The sequence below is a fragment of the Ahaetulla prasina genome, chromosome 4 (assembly GCF_028640845.1).
Source record: "Ahaetulla prasina isolate Xishuangbanna chromosome 4, ASM2864084v1, whole genome shotgun sequence".
Lineage (NCBI taxonomy): Eukaryota > Metazoa > Chordata > Lepidosauria > Squamata > Colubridae > Ahaetulla > Ahaetulla prasina.
Genome location: NC_080542.1, coordinates 101254729 through 101276861, shown reverse-complemented (window position 1 = coordinate 101276861; position 22133 = coordinate 101254729). Strand labels below are relative to the sequence as shown.

Genomic DNA, 22133 nt, shown 5'->3' with positions numbered 1-22133 from the left:
AGAAATGTGTATGTGCGCATGCAGTATGCGCTTGGCACACAGCACACATGCGCGGCCAGCAAACCCGTAGCAAACCAGTTCAGATTTCACCACTGACCCAGAGGACCAATGTATGCCTGTACATACCTCGCTAGTTGTTTGGCAATTTAAGTACTCCACCTTTATTTATATATTCTTCAAATATTTTTAAACTTTTAAAAAAGTGGGAAGCTGACTTGCCCCAAAGCAAAACACCTCCAGAAAAATCATTTATTTCTTTATTTATATAAGTAACTCAAAGCAGCAAACATTCCAAATATCCCTCCTCCTCCTATTTTCCCCATCACAGTCCTGTGAGGTAGACTGGGCTGAGAGAAGGAATGACTGGCTCAAAATCAGCCAGTCAATTGTTAACTCACTGAGTTATTTCTGAACTTTCCTGCAATATGAAAAAGAGAGCTATCTGCAGCCAATGTTTTGTTTAGAAGTACACCCACCTTGAAAAAGCAGAAAAATTATAAGCCTAGGACTGTGCATTGCTATGGTGGACAGGGATGCATTTGTCTGCAATTCTTTAAACAAAATATGGCCTTTTCGGGGGAAGAAAGGCAGCTGCATAATCCTAGAGGAAAAAATGCAGCTGCCTTAAAGAATTGCAAACAAATGCAGCATTCCTTTCTCTGTAGTCTCCAAAATATATTTTTTTGCATTTGAATCCAAAATGTAGTGGTACAGTACCAAAGGGTAAGTAAGAATACACCATTAAGAAATGTTATTTGAAATAGTTGCTTTGTAAACTTACGTGTGGCAAGTCTTCCCAGCCACTGTTTTACAAAAGCATTTACAACAATAAACTTGCACCAGAATCCAAATAGAGTTCCAACTTTAGGTGACATTTATGGCTGCTTATGTTGTTTCTACTACTACCCTGTTTCCCCTGATAATAAGCCCAATTGGGCTTCTGAGCGCATGCCCTAAAATAAGCCCTCCCCGAAAATATTTAAACGCATGCGTAGCCAGTCCACATTTCCTCTGGTTTCCCCAGGCGCCCCAAAATAATAAGACCTCCCTGAAAATAAGGCCAAGCACTTATTTCAGTGTTCAAAAAAATATAAGATAGGGTCTTACTTTCAGGGAAACACGGTAGTAAAAAAATGAGTGTGAAATCATCATTTTTATAATTATTCCTGAAGTGTTCTGTGTGTAAAAGACAGCACTGATCACTGATCATAACAGCACAAGAACAGGCACTAAGCACCAGATCCATAGAAGTAGGAATTTACTACACTAGATAGAACTTAAGAGGTAAATCAGTGTCTCTTAGCTGAAAGATGTATGGACTTTAACTCCCAGAATTCTCCAGCCAGCCATCAAGGAGTTTCCACAGAAGATTGTGGAGAATAATAGAGCTAAGAATCTGTGGGAGTTCCAGATCCAGAAGGACAGGCAGGCACTAGATAATCAACTAGACACTGTAGTAGTAGACAAATTAATAGACAAAAACCAGAAATGCTCGGGAGGCCAGGCAAACAGGGTGAGGCAAGACGCCCCTTGACATGATGAATTGGCCATGATGAATTGGCCATGATGAATTGGCCATGCCCACCCATTCACATGACCACCCTGCCACACCCATTCAGTCACATGACCACCAAGCAACACCCACCAAAACACGCCCACAGGACCGATTGTTAAAAATTTTTAATCCAATTAATTTGTAGAAAAGCACTTAAGGATTTATTATAGAAGCATATTCATTTCAAATGCTGTGTTAATCTTGTTCAACCTCCTTTGCTTTGACATTACATTCCGATTGTAGGTAGGAAATTGACAAGTAGATCTCCCTAGAACTGAAGCTAAAAACAATGCATTGTTGGCATCTTGGGATATAAACTGGACTGTAAGAAGTTGATGTAGTGGTCAAGGACGAACAGTGTATTTGTATTTCTCATGAGGACTGGGTGTGGGGGGGGGTGAGATTTGTCTAGAATAGGGGTAGTCAACCTTTTTATACCTACCGCCACTTTGGTATCTCTGCTAGTAGTAAAATTTTCTAACCGCCCACCGGTTCCACAGTAATGCGCAGTGTATCGTCGTCTGCGCATGGCTGTTGCGCATCGTGGATTGGGTTTGGGGGGGCACCGGCTACCAGCTCTGCTTGTCTGTTACAGCTGGGTGGTGTGGGGGGAGATGTGTGAGTTATTCTGGGATGAGGCTCTTTTCTTTGCGGTCGCATTATAGCGCCATTTTGTTTCATTTACGTAATGTGAACTAAACTTACGTGCGGGCGATACAAATAGTATATTTTCAGAAATTTAAATTATCCCGGGGAGTTTTATGAAAACCTGATGAAAATGTTTTAAATAATGCTATGAATTTTTTTTAAAAAGTCAATTAAATTAAAAAAAAAGGAAAGTGCTTCAGCATTAGAAAAAACCCCTACCGCCCACCATGAAAGCTGGAACGCCCACTAGTGGGCGGTAGGGACCAGGTTGACTACCACTGGTGTAGGACCTCGGATCTAAGACTTCTTCATCTGCAATATCACATGATAGTTTTATGTTGTTTCATACACTGTATTTTACACTTGATGGTGAAATAGCAAAATTGGTAATAAGTTTTGGACTATTACAGTATTCTTTTTATTCTATGCAAATATTGTACTTATTACGGTTGTCTTAGTTTTACTGGTTCCAGGATGGCCTTTATCTTCATTGTGTCAGATATAATCTTCTAAATTATCAAATGGTTTGGAGCCATAGTGTCTTGTGTCTACCTTCTTTGTATTGCCTGCTTATATTCCAAAAGGCACTGTGTCCTAACCATATTAGATCAGAAAAAAAACTTTCACAGCATCTCAGTTCAGGAAATTATGTGCTCTGAATAGAAAGTTTGTATCCAACTGGTTTTTGTTTTGGTTTTTATTGGGGATCTAAATTAAGAACTAAGGAATACATTATCAGTTTTAGCTGATTTTAGCTGCTCTGGATTGAATTATAAGGATCTAAATAGAATTGTATGTTTTTAAAACTGACTAACATAGATTTTATTTTGTTGCTAATTACTGATATATAGATCAATGAAAGCTATTAGAAGATATTATTTAAGTAGGGTAAATATGACTTTGTTTTATTGTGTTTTCTTTTGCCTGCCTAAAGATTTTGAGAAAAATACAAGACAAATCAATGATTTGATTGAGTAAAACAAGTAACTAAATGTCTCATAGTTCATAATCAATTCAAATGTTCCAAAAGTTGGTAGCTTCATTTATAAAATAAACTTTGCTTTCAGAGTTAATTGTGAAGTAAAAAGGAAGTCTTATAAAGAGCATGTTGATACCCAGCTAATTAATTTCTAGACTTTTATATCTATTCCATTTTAGACATTGATACAGAAAAAAACACCTCAGACTTTCAAGATTTTCAACTGCCTAACAACACCTATGATTCTTTCAGAAATTAAATCCAGTTAAAATAAAAAGATAACAAGATATCCGAAATATATATTTAAGTATCTGAATTACTGCTAATTATTTAATTAAGTATCTGAATTACTGCTAATTCAGATACTAGTTAAGCTAATTATTGCTTTAGAATAAAGAAAATAAAAAAGCATTGCACAATAAGATTTATAAATCTGAGGTTTCAACAGAATAAATTTGAATTAATTCTCAATACTCCATAATGATACATAAATTATTCATTATACAATTCTCACATTTCGATTTTATTATACTCTGTAAAATATACACAGTAATCTTGATGTATTGAAAGAGTGCAGGTAAGTACAGTATTCAAGCAAATGCTATTTCTATGTACATGCTCGTTAATTCTTCAAAAAACCCACAAAATTATCAAATAGATCAAAATACTGTCTTGTGTTTTCACACTATGTTCAGAAAACAAGCTGATCGTTTACAATGGTATTAAGGTTTCCAGTTTCACAATACAAAAAGGATAAAGGAAGGTAGGGATCCATTTGCTATAACCTTTTCATGCAAGATAGTCTTGCATGTACATAACCAAAGCAAGTAATAATTATACAGTTTAATTTTTCAATTAAAGCAGAACCAAATAAAGTAAATACTTCTATTTTAACAAACCAACTTGAGGGGGAAAATGCCATTCTTCTATGTTTATATTTTTTACAGGAGCCTATTGTAAATTAGACAAACACAAGTAAAGTTTTTTACTGTAACAGAAGGATCAGCATCATTTGAAAAATTATAAAATGAACCACTTCTGTATGTTTCCAAGATCCAACATTGTACCTTTTTGGTAATAGGTTAAAAGTATTTTATTGTATTCTTTTCAGTCATATTCTTAGCCTTAAAAAACATTTTTAATTATATGTACACCATAGAGGCACCAGTATTGTTCGCTAAACTAAGTAAAATATTGGGTGAATTTAAGAAATAGTATTCTATAAGGCAGCCTAATAAAATATCAGGATATTGCAGTTATATTTTTGATGCAGTTTGACTTGCCCAGACAATCCCCCCCCCACCCCCGTGTGTGTGTGTGAGTGGTGTGTGCGTTTGTTTATATCTTTGCATCCCTCTCTCTTTTTTGTGTGTGTGATAAATAAAAGAAAGCTGTGCAGTGATTACTACATAGCTGTTTTTGTATTCATTTTACCTTGACAATTCTTGGTTTAGCTAGTAACAACTTTAATACCATAAAAGTCTAAAAAATTAAAAGCTGTATTTTCATGGTACATTTAATAGTGTCGGAAGGCTATCAGATGATTAAAGACAAATCAACAGTTAAAACCAATTTGAGATTAATTGCTAGTTGTAATTAAGGGTTGGTTAAGACTATTACTTATTTAAGCTATTCAAGTGTTCTCAAAAAGGGTTTTTTAAATTTAAAAAAAGTCTTAAGTTATTTGGTCCTTTGGCAATTTGCAGCACAAACAATGCCTCTTGTACCAAACTCAATTATTGCCTTCAAAATGATCTTAGTTTTTATAGTTAAGATTTAAATGTATTGTCCATTTTGTTGTATAATTGCATATTTCTTTATACAAAGATGCACAACCTTAGTGGGATTATTCATTGAAACCAGTACATTGCAATTAAATAACATTCTAGATAACTTTTTGAACCATAAATTCCAACCATTTCTTTTGCATAACCTGTTTTTAAAAATTTCTCAAGAGTCATATTTTTCGTGTATCTCCATACTTTTGTTAAAGAAATCTTTTCCTTGGGTTGTCCTTTTTTTATATTCAGCAAGACATCTTTCTCCAATAACAAACTGGAAATTCAGCAAGTAAGTTTACTCTTCAGACTTCTAATGAAGCTTTTTAATAAGTTTCTGAATCTGAGTCATTAAGTTCATCTTCTTCTGTGTATGAATACCCATCTTCCCTCCCAATGTTGTTGAAACTACAATAAGAGCTATGTTCACTTCGAGTAATTGGTGAAGAATCAAAGGTGACTGTTTTTGAACTGGTGGTATAATGATTAATGGAATTAAATGTAAGAGAAGGTATTTGGCTGCTTGATGAAACAGGCATCATTGTAGCCAGAATGAGAGCTAAGCAGTCAGCCACATCTTTATTTGGAGCACAGGCCAATGCTGGTGTATAACCTAGAGGTGAGAAAAAAGTAGTAATTTTATTTTACTTTCTTTCAGTTCTGCTGTGGATGTAAAAGCAAAATGCAACATTTTTATGCTTAAAAAAAACAAATATATGATTATTCTAACTGGATTATAATTTTGCATTTTAATTTAAATAATTATGGGGCCAGACCTCCGAAAAACATTAGCACCATATTCCTGAAATCATTAAAAAAAGAAACAAATCAGAACTTTTAATGTGAAAGATACAAAATCTATCACAACTAAACAAAGATACCAGGAACAATTTTCTTGGATAAGTTGGTTATTAAAATACCTAAATAATGGGTAATATGTAATAGCCAATAAATTTAATTTTGAACCTCAATGCAACTAAATCCATTTCTACTAAAAAAACTGGTAATGCAATTTCATGACATTTTGAGAAATGCTGTTGTAAGCATATTGTAAGCCATAAAACAGCCTCTTGGATATCAAATATTTGTCTCAATAAAGGAGAATATTTGTAGTTTAGGGTTGAAATAAAGGGTCCTTGGTGGTCTCTGAGCTTGCTTGTTTTCTTGCAGATGTTTCATTCTCTAACTAGGTAACATCATTAGTGCTAGTCTAGAGACACTAAAACAAGGCTGTCAAACTCCCAACCCAATGGTTGGATGCAACACATGCTGGCCACGCCCATGCCCGGTTTAGCAAAGGGGAAAAAAGTCCTGATATGTCATGTAACGCTGCCATGACATGAGTTGGACTCCCCTGTTCTAGACTAGCACTGATGATGTTACCTAGTTAGGGAATGAAACGTTTGCAGGAAAACAAACAAGCTCAGAGAGTACCAAGGACCCCTCAAATATGGGTCTATTCTTTTTTTATAGAATATCACAATATCACAGAGGAAAAATATCTGTAAGTAACAACAAAAGGTGTACCTGTGATGGGGATATTGATAAGCAACCTTCTCAAATGCCAATTCCCCCACCCTTCACTTTAAGGAACACATATTTGGTAAGATCTATTTCTAAATCCATTCATAGATTATTACTAAAGCAATAGAGAGAAAAAGTCTATAATTTGCCATGGACTTGTTCAGTATCAGAATCAGAAAATGATTTGTATAACTATAAATATTTTAAAAATAGGGAAGAAAATATTTGTAGTAAATTTATTATACTTACTTTATAGCAACCATCAAAGGAACTATTAAATTCATGGATGAATCCCAATTATTGTAATGACAAATTCAAGCCAACTTATTTAAAAATAATGTGCAGCATTTGCACATTAAGCAGCATTTGGCTTGCCATGATTAGACTGCAGTTCATCCTCTTTTCATCCACTTACCATTTTCATCTACTGCAAGTACACTTGCTCCTTTTACCAGAAGTTCTTGAACTACAACTGTTAATCCATTTCGTGCAGCAACATGTAAAGGCCTGTGCAGAAAACCCACAAAGTATGAAAACACTACAACAAAATCAGCAATGTAACAAGGATCAATATGCAGATATTTTTCATAGCTAGTGTTTCTTTTTTTGTATCCTTAACACTAAAGCAAAATGTAACAAAAACAAATCCCAGTCATTTCTAAAGCAGGAAAAAGAACAATTTTCAATTCATTAGAACAGGGGTCACCAACCTTTTGGACCTCAGGGACCACCAAATTCATAATTTTAAATCCCACGGACCACTAATATGATCTGCCTAATGACCAGCAGGGTGGGCGTGGCTAGGTGGTCATGTGACTGGGTGGGTGTAGCCAACTAAATGTCACTCATGTAGAGGGGCACCTCACCAGCCTCTACTCGCCCCTCCCCTCCCAGCTCCTTAGGGCCCCAACAGGAAGCAGTTGTTGGAGCCAAGCAGGACTGGCATAAATAGTTGATTTTAAATTGGGGTTTTAATAATATTTTAAATTTTTAAATGTTTTAATTATCGGCCGTATAGTAATAGTTCATTTTAAATTCTTTTAATTGTATATATTCTGTGTTTTTATTCTGGCTGTACACCGCCCTGAGTCCTTTGGGAGAAGGGCGGTATAGAAATTTAATAAAATAAAATAAATAAAATAAATAAGCAGCCACCACAAGAAACAGTTGTCAAAACAGCTCAGTTCAAATTGGATCTGACTAAGAAGGAGGCTCAGCAGAAGCACCTCACTGAGAACTAGGAGCATAGGCTTTCCACGCAGAGGGAAGACCTGCGGGAGTGCAAGATCAAGTACTGGCGCCTGGAGGCTCAGTGGGCTGAGATGGTCAGCCAGTTCCAGGCCATGATGCAGTCCCACTGAAACAAGGGCCTTCGGCTCTTCACCACCAGCACCACTTCCCTCCAACCTTCACCCAAAACCCCACACCAGGAGACTGAAGCAGAGCCCAAGTCGGAATTTCTGTCCCCCTCTGACCCACACAAAAAGACCCTGAAAGGGGAGACTCTGCAGCAACACAAACGTTCATTGCACGTATCTGTCCCAGGGGCTTAGTTTGAGGACTCCTGATTTAGTGCAATATAAAAATTGCAAATAATTTTTTTGTGGACCACCTAAATTTTCTCGGGGACCACCAGTGGTCCACGGACCACCGGTTGGTGACCACTGCATTAGAATAAATTATCTAAAAATGACTGCATGATTTAAGCATAAAATATTTGCAACAAATAAACATAAATATGAAACAGATATGTAAATTGCTTGTTGTACTTCTAAAGAGTTAATAGTGAGAATATGTAAATAATGAATCTATATTGCATGAAATTAAGCAGCTATTGGGATTTCAATCTACTTGTATCTAAATGTTTATGGTTAACGCTAATCGTTATATTATTTGCACTACATAGATTGCTTAGTCCAGTTGCCTCCTGAACAAGCATCTTTGAGACAACCATGACCTGGATGATTGAGAATCTCTACAGACATAGACTCTTCATCAGAGACTCATCCAGGTCATGGTTGTTCCAAAGGTGCTTTTTTCAAGGGGGACTTCTTGGTTTCCAGAAAGTCCAGTTGCCTCTTGAAAAAGCACCTTTGGAACATGAATCTCTTGCATGGCTTCGCAGTGGGCAAGGCATATGATTGTTCACTGATAGTAAGTGGATCCTTCTTCCAATTTGTTTTAATTTCCTCTCATGATAATATGGAATAGTAACATGGCACCAATTGTAGAAAGTTAGCACTCACCCCTCTCCTGGAAGAATGAAGTATTTTGAGAAATATTAAAAAGGAAGAATGTATTTCCCTGAATGAGAAATGGATAAATGTGTTTTCTTAGATGGAGAAAGCAGCCCCCCACCTTCCTTAATAGCCCACAGCAGATGCCAGCACTTAAGAGATAAATAGCTAGCTAGCTATATTCATAAGCAAAAATTCCCTGCAGCAAGGCAGGGAGAAACAAAAAATTCCCTGCAGCAAGGCAGGGAGAAACAAAGGCAGAATGGAATTAGCCCTCACTCAAAGCTTGCACTTTGTAGCCCAAATATGCCCACCCACTTTCTGGAGAGCTTAAATGACCTCTCTGCTAAAGGGTTTCACTAAGAGCAAAAGTAATTTTTGCTGATAGTTATTTATCCTTGTATTTTAACTATTTTAATTCCTATTTTAATTCCTCAATGTGCTCTGGCAACCTGCCTGATTTGTAACTCCGGGTTGCAGGTATTGCTGAAGAAAAGGAGGGTATTCAGATAAATGGTTCAGGTTTCCATGACAGCTATGACTTCAGTGTGTATTCCCCCGTTTCTACTCTAATGACTGGTATTTAGGGCAGCTTTTTGCAAGCAAAGAAGCTTTTTGTATTTTTGTACAGGCAATCCTTGATTTACAACAGTTCATTTAGTGATCATTAAAAGTTACAATGGTACTGAAAAAAAAGACTTATGACTGTTTTTCACACTTACGACCGTTGCAGCATCCCCATGGTCATGAGAGGGCAGGTGAGGCAAAGAGCCCCTCGACATAAGTGACACTGAGTTGGCCACGACCACCCAGCCACATGCCCAGCCAGCCACATGCCAGCCAGTCATTAGGGCAGAGAACCAGTTGTTAAAAAATTTGCAGCCCACCACTGATATGAACCAAGGTTAATCTTTCACTACAAAAATATGGCATAATATTGCACCAAACAGTATTTGCTTACGTCTGCAATGCTGTATTGGTGGCGTTGATCAGATTTCTATCTGTAATCTTCTCTAATATTAACAAGGCACTGGTTTCATGACCCTAAAAAGAGACAGAAAGAAAAATTGGTATATTATTATTTTTCTTTTAAAAAATAATACCTATTTCTTGAAGGCTTTGAAAACACCAACTTCTACTCTTGAAACAATCCATAACAAATGCATTTAGACAAATAAGAAACACATAGCTGTAACTTAAAGATTTTTATTGACAAATAAGCAAATAATATGGTCTACTAGATAGTTTAAATAGAGTTCATGCCTGGTTCAAGATTTTTGAATATTCTACATATACTTCACTTGCCTTTACACTAGTGGCTATATTTCCTGTTTCTAAAAAAAAATCTCTCTTCTTCCCATTGAGGTATCACCCTGCTTTTCCTTTTGCCAAATCCAGTGCCTAGATATGTTTTATGGAAATGGAACTGATATATAAAGAAAATAGTTCAGGAATAAAGTAAATTAAGCTCTTAGATTCTTGTTAAAAATGTGTTTCTCCCTCATTATCTTGTTAGGACCAAGAAATAATAATCAGAAAGAATCCCTTCTATTCTCACCACATATAATTGTAGAGAAGAAATATTTACTTCCTATTGCAGTTGAAATGGTGTACTGCCACTGCTGGTCTGAAGCAGCTTAATTTATGAGGAAAAAATTACAAGAACAGCAGGAGCAATACATCACAGAAGCTTCAAATCAGAAAATCATATATACCTTGCTGCAAGCCAGATGTAGTGCAGTGTTTTTACACTTATCTTGCAAAGTCAGATCAGCTTTAGCACTGCTAACCAATACCTCTGGGGAAAAAATAGAATACTATATTAACTAAAAAGCTAAATTTGTCAACAGCACTTGCATGGTATACATTCATACTCTAAAATTCATTTCTTATCAACAGAGATTCATAGCTCTGATTTGTAAATAGTTTGAAAGATTTCTGAATTATTTTTTTACTCTATAATGCTGATTGCTCTTCATTCATACAGTGGATATAGAAAGTCTATATAGCCCTGTTAAAATGCTGTTTTTGAAATGTAAAAGTCACAACAAGATAAATTACTTCATAATTCTTTCCACCTTTAATATACCATATAATCTGTACAATTCAATTGAAAAACAAATTAAAATTAATAAGGAAAAAAATAAGAATAATGTGCCTCATAGTTGTTTATACCCTTTATAAGTAGGGATCAATCAATTACACTCAAAGTGATGTTAAATTGTTGTCAATACACACCTCCATTCACTCAGTGACTTTGTTCAAGCCCATATAAAGTTCAGTTGTGCTAGTAGGATTTTTCTGAGATTTACTCAGTTGTCTCTTACAGCACAAGCCACGGTGTCTGCAAAGAGCTTACAAAGCATCAAAGGGATCTTATTGTTGGATGGTATAACTCAGGAAAAACATACAATTTTTTTTCCAATGCACTGCATATACCATAGAACACAGTGAAGACTATCATCTACAAGTGGAGAATATATGGACGACATTACTTTACCAAGAATTGGATGTCCCTCCAAAATTGATGAAAAAAACAAGAAAAAAACCTGCTCTGAGAGGCTGGCAAGAAGCCTATAGCAACATCTGCAAGAATTTCTGGTGAATACTGGTTATGTACTACATGTGGCAATAATCTCCCATGTTATTCTGGGCTGTGGAGTAAGTTGGCAAGACGGAAGCCTTTTCTTATAAAGAAAAACATCCAAGCCCGGCTAAACTTTGCAAAAGCCTATATCGTCTGACAAAAACATATGAGAAAACATATTATGGTCAATGAGACCAAAATTGAATTTTTTGGGCCAGAATTCCAAAAAGTACGTTTGGCGGAAAAACAATACCGCGCATCACCAAAAGTACACTATACCTGCAGTGAAGCATGGTGGTGACAATATTATGGTTTGGGGGTGGGTTTTTTCAAGTGGAACAGGAGGTTTAGTCAAATGGAAAGAATTATAAACTCTTCCAAGTATCAGTCTATTTGGTACAAAACCTTCAATCCTCTGCTAAAGTGTTAAAGATGAATTTCACCTTTCAACATGACAATGGCCCAAAGCATACCTCCAGATCAACAAAAGAATTGCTTCACCAGAAGATGATCAACCTCTTGAAATGGTCCAGCCTGAGCCAGGACCTGAATCTCTAGAGTGACCTAAAGAGATTTGTGGACAGGAGATGCCACTGCAATTTTAGGATTTGAACACTTTTGCGAGGAAGAGCAGGCAAAGATTCCCAAGACAAGATATGCCATACTAATAGTTTCCTACCCGAAAAGAATTAATGCTGCCATAAAATCAAAACATGCTTTAACAAAGTATTAGTTGAAGAATATGTATCTTTATGCAACCACATAATTGTATATTTTTCCTTTAAAAATTACAATTTGTTTTTCAATTGAGCTGTATAGTTTATGTGTTGTATTAAAGTTAGAAAGAATTCTGAAGTGATTTATTGTCTGATTTTTTTACATCTCAAAAACCTGGCATTTTAACTGGAACGTATAGACTTTCTATATTCACTGTATATGTTTCAAATGTCTCTTGAAAGGCAACACTAACTTAATCCTACAACTAAAGTTATGAAACTGAAAAGATAAGAAAAATTAATATTAAGATCTATTAAAGTACCATGGGAATGATAATCAGGAACTATTGTCCACTGCCACCAGAAAGCATGAACAGAAATAAGGTTTACAAATTGCAACTCCAGGTAGTTCTTTGTTCATTTTGTTATTTGGTCAACTACCATTCAGAATTATAACAGACTCTGAAATTAGGAGATAGGTTGGCCCCCATCAGTTGCTAGCTCTGATGATGAAGACGAGCTGGAACCAGGGTCATCAGAAAGAGGCACCATGGATTCTCGGTAGCACTCAGAGCCTGATGGCTAAGGAGGATATAATCTCTGGACCGTCGAACAGCAGGAAAAGCACTCAACCAGATGAATAGCTACTCGCATGAGCAGAAGAAGTAGAGGTACGGCTGCTGCTGATTAGTGCTGTAGAGTAGCAACAGGCTGCCTCCAATGAAGAACAGCTGCCGCACCCACCCAATCCATGGACGTGAAGAGCAAAACAAAGGGAAGCACAGAGGAGGTTGGCGAAGCTACTCGTAAGGAAGCAATATCTTCCCTCCTAATAAGAAACAATGCTTTTGGAATTATTTAACCAGGTGCATGGGATGGTATGGTTGTTGGAGATAGCCATTCACTTTATCAATGCATATCTTCTTCAGCTCCATGATTCCAGCATCCAGCTCTTGACTTGTGAGTTTGGACTTGTCTTGCTAGTTCTGCAGTTCTTGAAACTGGTACTTGGACTGCTCACTCCTGGACTGCCTAGTGGAACTTGCTTATGAGGTGTGTGTCTTTGGAAACTTGGTAGAAGAACCTACTGACTATGCTCCACTGATCACTCGAGCTTTACATCTGTTGCTTTGGGATTAATGGATTAAACTTTTTGCATTTGAAAACTGTCTACTAGTTTGGGATTTTGTAACTTGAGTTTTTTTTGAGTAAATTGCTTTACCATGGTAGAATTATGTAATAAACATACTCTACTCATGCCTATAGCCGTCTGCATACTCCTGTCAAAACTGGAGACTTATGATTGGTCCTCAAAATTGTATTCATTGCAGTGTTCTCATGATCATATGATTACAATTTAGGTGCTTGGCAACTGCTTGTGATTATGATGGTCACAGCATCTTATTGGCACATGATTGCCATTTGTGGGAATAGGACAACTTGCCACAGCCAACTTGCTGCAGTTCACCATGGCCAACTGGCCATGGCCAACTCACCACAACCAACTTGCTGTGGGCCAACTCTGCTTGAGCCAACTTGACATGGGCAACTAGCCATGGGACAACTTGCTGCAGGACAATTTTTTTTTTTTTTGAATTTATATCCCGCCCTTCTCCGAAGACTCAGGGCAGCTTACATTGTGTTGTGTAAGGCAATTTAACAATTCTATTTAATTATTTTTGGAGATGGTTTTACAAGAATAATTAGGACAATTTATGGAGAGCAAACAGCACAGATTATAATCAATGGTAGCTTAACAGAACCTTTTAAGATTGTGAAAGGAACAAGACAGGGATGTCCTTTATCACCATTATTGTTTATTCTAACTCTAGAACCATTATTGGATAAAATACGAGAAGTAAAGGAGATAGAGGGAATTAAACTTAGACAACATGAATATAAGTTGAGAGCTTTTGCAGATGACCTGGTGATTACTTTAACAAACCCTATAAACTCTAGTAAATCTTTGTTGGAAATAATTGATCAATATGGGAAGGTTTCAGGGTTTAAGGTAAATCAGAAAAAGACAAAAGTGATAATAAAAAATATGGCCAGACAACAGAAAGAAAAACTAGAGGAAATAACAGGATTTGAAATTGTAAAGAAGGTTAAATACTTAGGGGTCTATATTACATCATCAAATGTGAAATTGTATAAGAATAACTATGAGGTTTTATGGCAAAAAGTTCAGAAGGAGTTGATTGTTTGGAAAAAATTGCAATTATCTTTGCTGGGGAGAATTGCTGCTATTAAAATGAATGTTTTACCTAGATTTTTATTCCTCTTTCAGATGATACCAATAATTAAGAAAGATAAGAATCTTGAGGAATGGCAGAAGGGAATTAATAAATTTATATGGGAAGGTAAAAAAGCTAGGGTTAAAATGAAAATAATTCAAGATTCTCGGGAAAGGGGAGGTTTAAAAATGCCCAATTTTAAATTATACTATGAAGCAGCTGCTCTCTCTGCAATAAGTGATTGGTTTAATTTAACGGAGGAAAGAATTTTGAATATAGAAGGTTATGACTTGCTATATGGATGGCATGCATATTTAATTTATGACAAAAAAGTGGATAAGGCCTTTAAAAATCATGTGTTAAGAACTGCTCTTCTGCGTGTTTGGAAAAAATACTCTTATAAACTAAATTATAAGGTTCCTATATGGGCAAGTCCTAGACATACAATAGAGAATATAAATATAGAACAGAATCAGGAAATGATTACATATAAAGATCTTTTGTATACTGAAAGAGGTAATTTGCAATTAAAATCTCTGCACGTATTAAAAGAAGAAGGGAAAAATTATACTTGGTTTCAATATGAGCAACTACGTGCTAGATGGAAGGAAGATCAGAAAATTGGTATAGTCCAGAATGAGGGAAATTTGGTAAAGCAAATTAGAAATCAGTCTCAGGAGCATATAAAGAGATTGTATAATGTGTTACTTGAAATAGATTCTGAAAGGGACTTGGTAAAGGACTGTATGATAAAGTGGGAACAAAATTTTCAGGAGCCAATATTATTGGAAACTTGGGAAAAAATTTGGGTTAGAAATGTTAAATTCACGCAGGCACAGAATCTGAGGGAATTTTTTAATAAAATGTTTTATAGATGGCATTTAGATCCTAAGAAACTATCGTGTATGTATCCAGATATGCAAGCAAAATGTTGGAGATGTAATTGTGATGACGCTACATATTTCCATATTTGGTGGACTTGTAAGAATATAAAGGCCTTTTGGATAAAAATTTGGTGGACTTTACAAAATGTTTTGAAAAGAAGATAAAGTTCCTGCCGCAATTTTTTTGTTGGGAATTATTACGGACTGTACAGTAATTGAGACTAAATTGATTTTAAATCTAATAACAGCAAGATTACTAATAGGACAATACTGGAAGAAAAAAGAAGTACCTACAATAGAAGAATGGATATTGAAAGTTGCCAATTTGGCTGAGATGGCGAAGATATCAGCCTTTTGAAAGACAATACATAAGAAAGATAAGAATCTTGAGGAATGGCAGAAGGAATTAACAAATTTATATGGGAAGGTAAAAAGCTAGGGTTAAAATGAAAATAATTCAAGATTCTCGGAAAGGGAGGTTTAAAATGCCCAATTTTAAATTATACTATGAAGCAGCTGCTCTCTCTGCAATAAGTGATTGGTTTAATTTAACGGAGGAAAGAATTTTGAATATAGAAGGTTATGATTTGCTATATGGATGGCATGCATATTTAATTTATGACAAAAAGTGGATAAGGCCTTTAAAAATCATGTGTTAAGAACTGCTCTTCATGTGTTTGGAAAAATACTCTTATAAACTAAATTATAAGGTTCCTATATGGGCAAGTCCTAGACGTACAATAGAGAATATAAATATAGAACAGAATCAGGAAATGATTACATATAAAGATCTTTTGTATACTGAAAGAGGTAATTTGCAATTAAAATCTCTGCAAGTATTAAAAGAAGAAGGAAAAATTATACTTGGTTTCAATATGAGCAACTACGTGCTAGATAGAAGGAAGATCAGAAAATTGGTATAGAGCAGAACGAGGGAAAATTTGGTAAAGCAAATTAGAAATCAGTCTCAGGAGCATATAAAGAGATTGTATAATGTGTTACTTGAAATAGATTCTGAAAGGGACTTGGTAAAGGACTGTATGATAAAGTGGGCACAAAATTTTCAGGAGCCAATATTATTGGAAACTTGGGAAAAATTTGGGTTAGAAATGTTAAATTCATGAGGCACAGAATCTGAGGAAAATTTTTATAAAATGTTTTATAGATGGCATTTAGATCCTAAAAATTATCGTGTATGTATCCAGATATGCAAGCAAAATGTTGGAGATGTAATTGTGATGACGCTACATATTTTCATATTTGGTGGACTTGTAAGGATATAAAGGCCTTTTGGATAAAAATTTGGTGGATTTTACAAAATGTTTTGAAAAGAAGATAAAGTTCCTGCCGCAATTTTTTTGTTGGGAATTATTACGGACTGTACAGTAATTGAGACTAAATTGATTTTAAATCTAATAACAGCAGCAAGATTACTAATAGGACAATACTGGAAGAAAAAGAAGTACCTACAATAGAAGAATGGATATTGAAAGTTGCCAATTTGGCTGAGATGGCGAAGATATCAGCCTTTTGAAAGACAATACGCAAGAAAGATACTTAAAGGAATGGAAAAATGGATTGACTATATTCAAAGTAGATATCAGACTAAGAGTTATCAGACTGTTTTGAATGATTATGATGTATTATTTTGATTGTTTTGGGGAAGTTAGGAATTGATGATTGTAGGGTATAATTAAGTTGGGATGAAAATTTTTAGCATATGTTTGTTTTATTTTAACTATACCTTGTGCTCGTTCCGTGAAGTCGGGGGGGGAGGGGGGTTGTGAAGGGAGGGGGGAGGGGAGGGGGGAAAGGGGAAAATTTTCTGTAAAACTTTTTGAATTTAAAAAAAAACCACAATTCTATTTAATTATTTAAAATAAATAAAAATTATTTCAATTTTTGCCATTCACATTTTATTCTGTCCCTCCTTTTGCATCCTCTCTTTAATGATTCAGTTCCACCACTTAATAATAATAATAACAGAGTTGGAATAAAAGAGTCTATTTTTCTCTCTCTCGTGTGTGTGTATGTGTGTTCCCTCTTGAACCATTTCCAAAAACAAGCGAGGGTTGGTTTTTGTTTTTGTTTTTGCTGTTGTTCTTTCTTCTTGTTTGGGTGCTTTTTACCATATGATTTAAATCAAGAATCATTTCAGGTTCCCAGATAAATGAAGCTCTTTCATCCCCCTGCTGTAGCTCCCAGTTGGCTGAACCCACCACTGGCTGGCCCCACCCCTCGTCCTCCTCTCCCAGTCACTCCTTGCCTGGCCCGAGAAGGTAAGGACAACAGCGGGGGATGGAGACTCACTCCATATTTCAGAGCAGGAGCGAAGTACCCCAGTATTTGCCTCTTCTTCCAGCCCTTGTTGGTACTGCGTGTACTTTGGTCACTTGGGGAGATGTGCAACTTGCTCTCCTCCCTGAGACACCGGCTTGGCCTGGGTGCAGCCTACACTGCTGCTGTTGCCACCTCCATAGCTTGCTTGCCTGCTTGCTGTCTTGTGCAGCAGAGTTAAATTTAAATGCAATGAAAAAGATGGCTTCTAGGCCTGACACACGCATCACAATGGGGAAAGATGGCATCCCCTTCTCCTCCTGGAGCCCATTACAACGCAGAGCGAGTCTCCATCGCCCGCTGTCGCCCTTATCTTCTCAGGCCAGTGACTGGGGGAGCGGGGGGAGTGGCGGGGCCAGCCAGTGGGGGTTTAGCCGACAGGGAGCCACATCAGGGGAATGAAAGAGCCGCATGCGGCTCCAAAGCTGCAGGTTGCTGATACCCTTATTAGTGTAACTCTTGTCCTGCACCAAGTTGTCCTGTGGCAGAGGTGGCCATAGAGAGTGTCTTGCATCATGGTGACTGTGGCAAGTTGACTATGGCAACTTAGCTATGGTGAATGGGCCGTGGAGAGTTGGCTGTGGTGAATTGTCATAGACCCACCATTTGCAACCTTCAGTGTTGCTTTCAACAAGCAAAGTCAATGGGAAAACTGTTGAGAGGTTGCAAATGGCAATCACATGTCATCATGTTTAATATCTTTGTTCCAATTGCCACTGAAAACTGTATTTAAGTTTACTTCACTATACAATGGAGCTTAAAGTTTGTGATTGCTTTAAAAGTTTCAGTATTTCTGCACAAATATGGCCTAAAATATGGTATGTCCTTAGTACAAGTCACAGATGAAGATAAACATCTCCCAAAATTTTACACATTTTGCTCTTGATATGATCATAGTTGAATTCCTGGAGAATTCAATGGTGTTTACCTTCATTTGTACATGATTTGCCTGATGGTGACCTAGCTGAATCCAAAATCTTTGAAAATAATTTTGTCAATAATTTTGTCAATAATTTTTGGAGATCCACTGAAATCAGTTTTGTTTGAGCCATCGCATATCTCCATATTTCTGTGTTATGACAATCAGATTTTGATAGTGAATCTATCCCGAATTCTGTTCTTTAAATAGGACAGGACCTCTCACACTCAAGCTTATCATTCCATTGCTTAGAAGACCTGACTGTAATTTCCCATTCAAATGATAATCCTAGATTATTCCATAATTTTGCCACAGGCAAATATGTAGTTTTGGATTATTTCCCAATTTACATATTTGTGTGCCATATAATTTTGAGTCAAATTTATGCAGATACTGAAAATTCAAAAGGATTCACAAATTTTTAAGCACAACTGTAAGAAAAGATTTGCTGATGGAAAGATCTGTAATAGTTTTAAGTGAAGGTGGGGCAGCTACCTCCTGAGCAGAGTTTAACCAGTTTCTTCCAATCTCACAACTCTTATATAGGATTACTAGATCTGGCCAGCAACAATACAGATGATCATTAGATGGTAGCAAAGAATGAGAACTTTCTGTGTCTCTTTGCTGTCATCCATAGGTTGTCAGAGTTTTGCTGCACGGATTTGTTAATTCTACTTCAAGGAACACTATGCTTATACAAAGATTTATATTTCTAGCTATAAATCCAATTCATTTATTAAGAAAACAGAGAATATTCTTTGCTTGAATTTCTGGGCTGACCGAGGTGCTTTTTATTTAAAATTTTTGATCCTAATGCTGTGTTTTTACAGTAATATATTATTGGTTAATAGTGATCTTACCAACTGTATTTGTTTGCCCATTTTCTGCAGCCATCATTAAAGGTGTCTTCCCAGAAGAATCTACAGAGTTTACTTGTGCATTATGGCTAAGCAAAAGCTGTAAACACTCTACGTGATCTGTAAAGGCTGCTGCATGGAGGGGAGTTCTAAGAAGGAAAAAAAAAAACATGTTCTTAGAAACAAAAATCAGTGGAGCTCTACTATAGCCATGATTTCATATAGGATAGCCTGTATTAATAAATCTTTAAAAATGCTTAAAAGTTTAAACTGGAAGAATATAAGGAAAGAAAAAGAAAAAATTATAAAATGTTGCAACATATGGTGCTCATATAAAGAATCACTAGCTTCTTATTTATATTTATTATAGCCTTCTAGCCAACTCTGGGCAGTTTACAAAATACAATACTAAAGTAACGTAATGAAAACCATAGACAAAACAAGAAATCTGACTAAAAGGGTTTATCAAAACAAAAAAGAACAAAGCCCCCCCATATGTTTTGGGTACATTAACCATTAACCATATCCTACATCATGAAGGATTTCAAAGGTAACAACCAACAGTTGTTACCCAACTGAATTGCACCCAACAATCAACTAGGAGTTAATTTAGCTCATATAGTAGTGATGCCCCTTCATGGATTACTGCCTTGTCATGACGAAGAGGCTTGCGTAGCTCAATGAAGCTATGAGCTATGCCATGCAGGGCCACCCAACACAGATAGATCATAGCAGAGAGTTCTGGCAAAACGTGATCCACTGGAGAAGGAAATGGCAACCCACTCCAGGATCTTTGCCATGAAAACCCAATGGACAGTACCAAAAGGCAAAAAGATATGACACTGGAAGATGAGCCCCTCAGGTTGGAAGGTGTCCAATATGCTACTGGAGAAGAGCAGAGGGCTAGTACTAGTAGCGGCAGAAAGAGTGAAGCGACTGGGCCAAAGTCAAAAGGACGCCCAGCTGTGGATGTATCTGGTCGTGAAAGGAAAGTCCGATGCTGTAAAGATTTTATTTTCCATAGGAAACTGGAATGTAAGATCCATGAATCAAGGCAAGCTGGACATGGTCAAACAAGAGATGATAAGACTGAACATTGACATCTTAGGAATCAGCAAATTAAAATGGACAGGAATGGGTGAATTTAATTCAGATGACCATCAGGTATACTACTGTGGGCAAGAATCCCTTAGAAGAAATGGAGTAGCCTTCATAGTCAATAAGAGTAGAAAAAACAATTCTGGGATACAATCCCTAAAATGATAGAATGATCTCAGTTCGAATCCAAGGCAAACCATTCAACATTACAGTAATCCAAGTCTATGCCCCAACCATTGATGCTGAAGAGGATGAAATTGACTGGTTCTATGAAGCACTACAGCACATTATAGAATTAACATCAAAAAAATGATGTCCTTATCATCATGGGGTATTGGAATGCTAAAGTAGGAAGCCAAAAGATAACTGGAATAACAAGCAAGTTTGGCATTAGAGTACAAAATAAAGAAGGGCACAGGCTGATAGAATTTTGTCAAGAGAATACAATGGTCATAGCAAACACTCTTTTCCAACAACCCAAGAAATGACTGTACACATGGACATCACCAGACGGTCAACACAGAAATCAGATTGACTATGTGTCTGCAGCCAAAGATGGAGAAGCTCTATACAGTCAGTAAAAAGAAGACCAGGAGCTGACTGCTGCTCAGATCATGAGCTTCTCGTTGCAAAATTTAGGCTTAAATTGAAGAAAGTAGGGAAAAGTACTAGGCCACTCAGGTATGAACTAAATCATATCCCTGATGAATATACGGTAGAGGTGACAAATAGTTTTAAGGAATTAGATCTGATAGACAGAATGCCTGAAGAATGATGGATGGAGGTTCGCAACATTGTACAAGAGGTAGCAATTAAAACCATCCCAAAGAAAAAGAAATGCAAGAAAGCAAAATGGCTGTCTGAAGAAGCCAAGCGAAAGGCAAGGGAGAAGGAGAAAGATACACCCAATTGAATGCAGAATTCCAGAGAATAGCTAGAAGTGATAAGAATGCCTTCTTAAATGAACAGTGCAAAGAAATAGAAGAAAACAATAGAATAGGGAGGATCAGAGATCTCTTCAAGAAAACTGAAGATATGAAGGGAACATTTCATGCAAAGATGAGCATGAGAAAGGACCAAAATGGCAGGGACCTAGCAGAGGCAGAAGAGATTAAGAAGAGGTGGCAAAATTACACAGAAGAACTATACAAGAATGAGCTTAAGGTTCCTGATAATCATGATGGGATAGTCACTGACCTCGAGCCAGATCCTGGAATGTGAAGTCAAATGGGCCTTAGGAAATCTGAGCAACAACAAAGCTAGTGGAGATGACGGTATTGCAGCTGAGCTATTCAAAATCTTAAAAGACGATGCAGTAAAAGTGATACACTCAATTTGCCAGCAAATTTGGAAAACTCAACAATGGTCACAGGATTGGAAAATTTACATTCCAATTCCAAAGAAAGGCAATGGCAAAGAATGTTCGAACTATCGGACCATTGCACCCATTTCACATGCTAGTAAAGTTATGCTTAAAATCCTAGAAGCTAGGCTCCAGCACTATGTGGATTGAGAACTACCAGAAGTACAGGCAGGATTTCGAAGAGGTAGAGGAACTAGAGATCAAATTGCCAACATACACTAGATTATGGAGAAAGCTAGGGAGTTCCATAAAAACATTTACTTCTGCTTCATTGACTAGGCTAAAGCTTTTGATTGTGTGGCTTATAACTAATTGTGGCAAGTTCTTAAAGAGATGGGCATACCAGACCATCTTATTTGTCTCTTGAGAAACCTGTATGCGGGTTAAGAAGCAACAGTGAGAACTGGACATGGA

At 36.6% G+C, this 22133-nt stretch overlaps 1 protein-coding gene across 8 annotated transcripts in view; it reads right to left on the bottom strand.

Moving 5' to 3' along the window:
* Positions 1–4789: 4789 nt before the first annotated feature.
* ANKRD28 (ankyrin repeat domain 28) overlaps positions 4790–22133 on the bottom strand; it is a 90554-nt gene continuing 73210 nt past the window's right edge. For all 8 annotated transcript variants that reach the window (XM_058181063.1, XM_058181064.1, XM_058181067.1 and 5 more), the window contains 5 exons: positions 19262–19407; positions 10437–10519; positions 9683–9765; positions 6900–6991; positions 4790–5573 (listed from right to left, as the gene is read on the bottom strand). In XM_058181063.1, the coding sequence (XP_058037046.1) occupies positions 5287–5573; positions 6900–6991; positions 9683–9765; positions 10437–10519; positions 19262–19407 (691 nt within the window). In that variant the 3' untranslated portion in view covers positions 4790–5286. The remainder of the gene's footprint in view (positions 5574–6899; positions 6992–9682; positions 9766–10436; positions 10520–19261; positions 19408–22133) is intronic.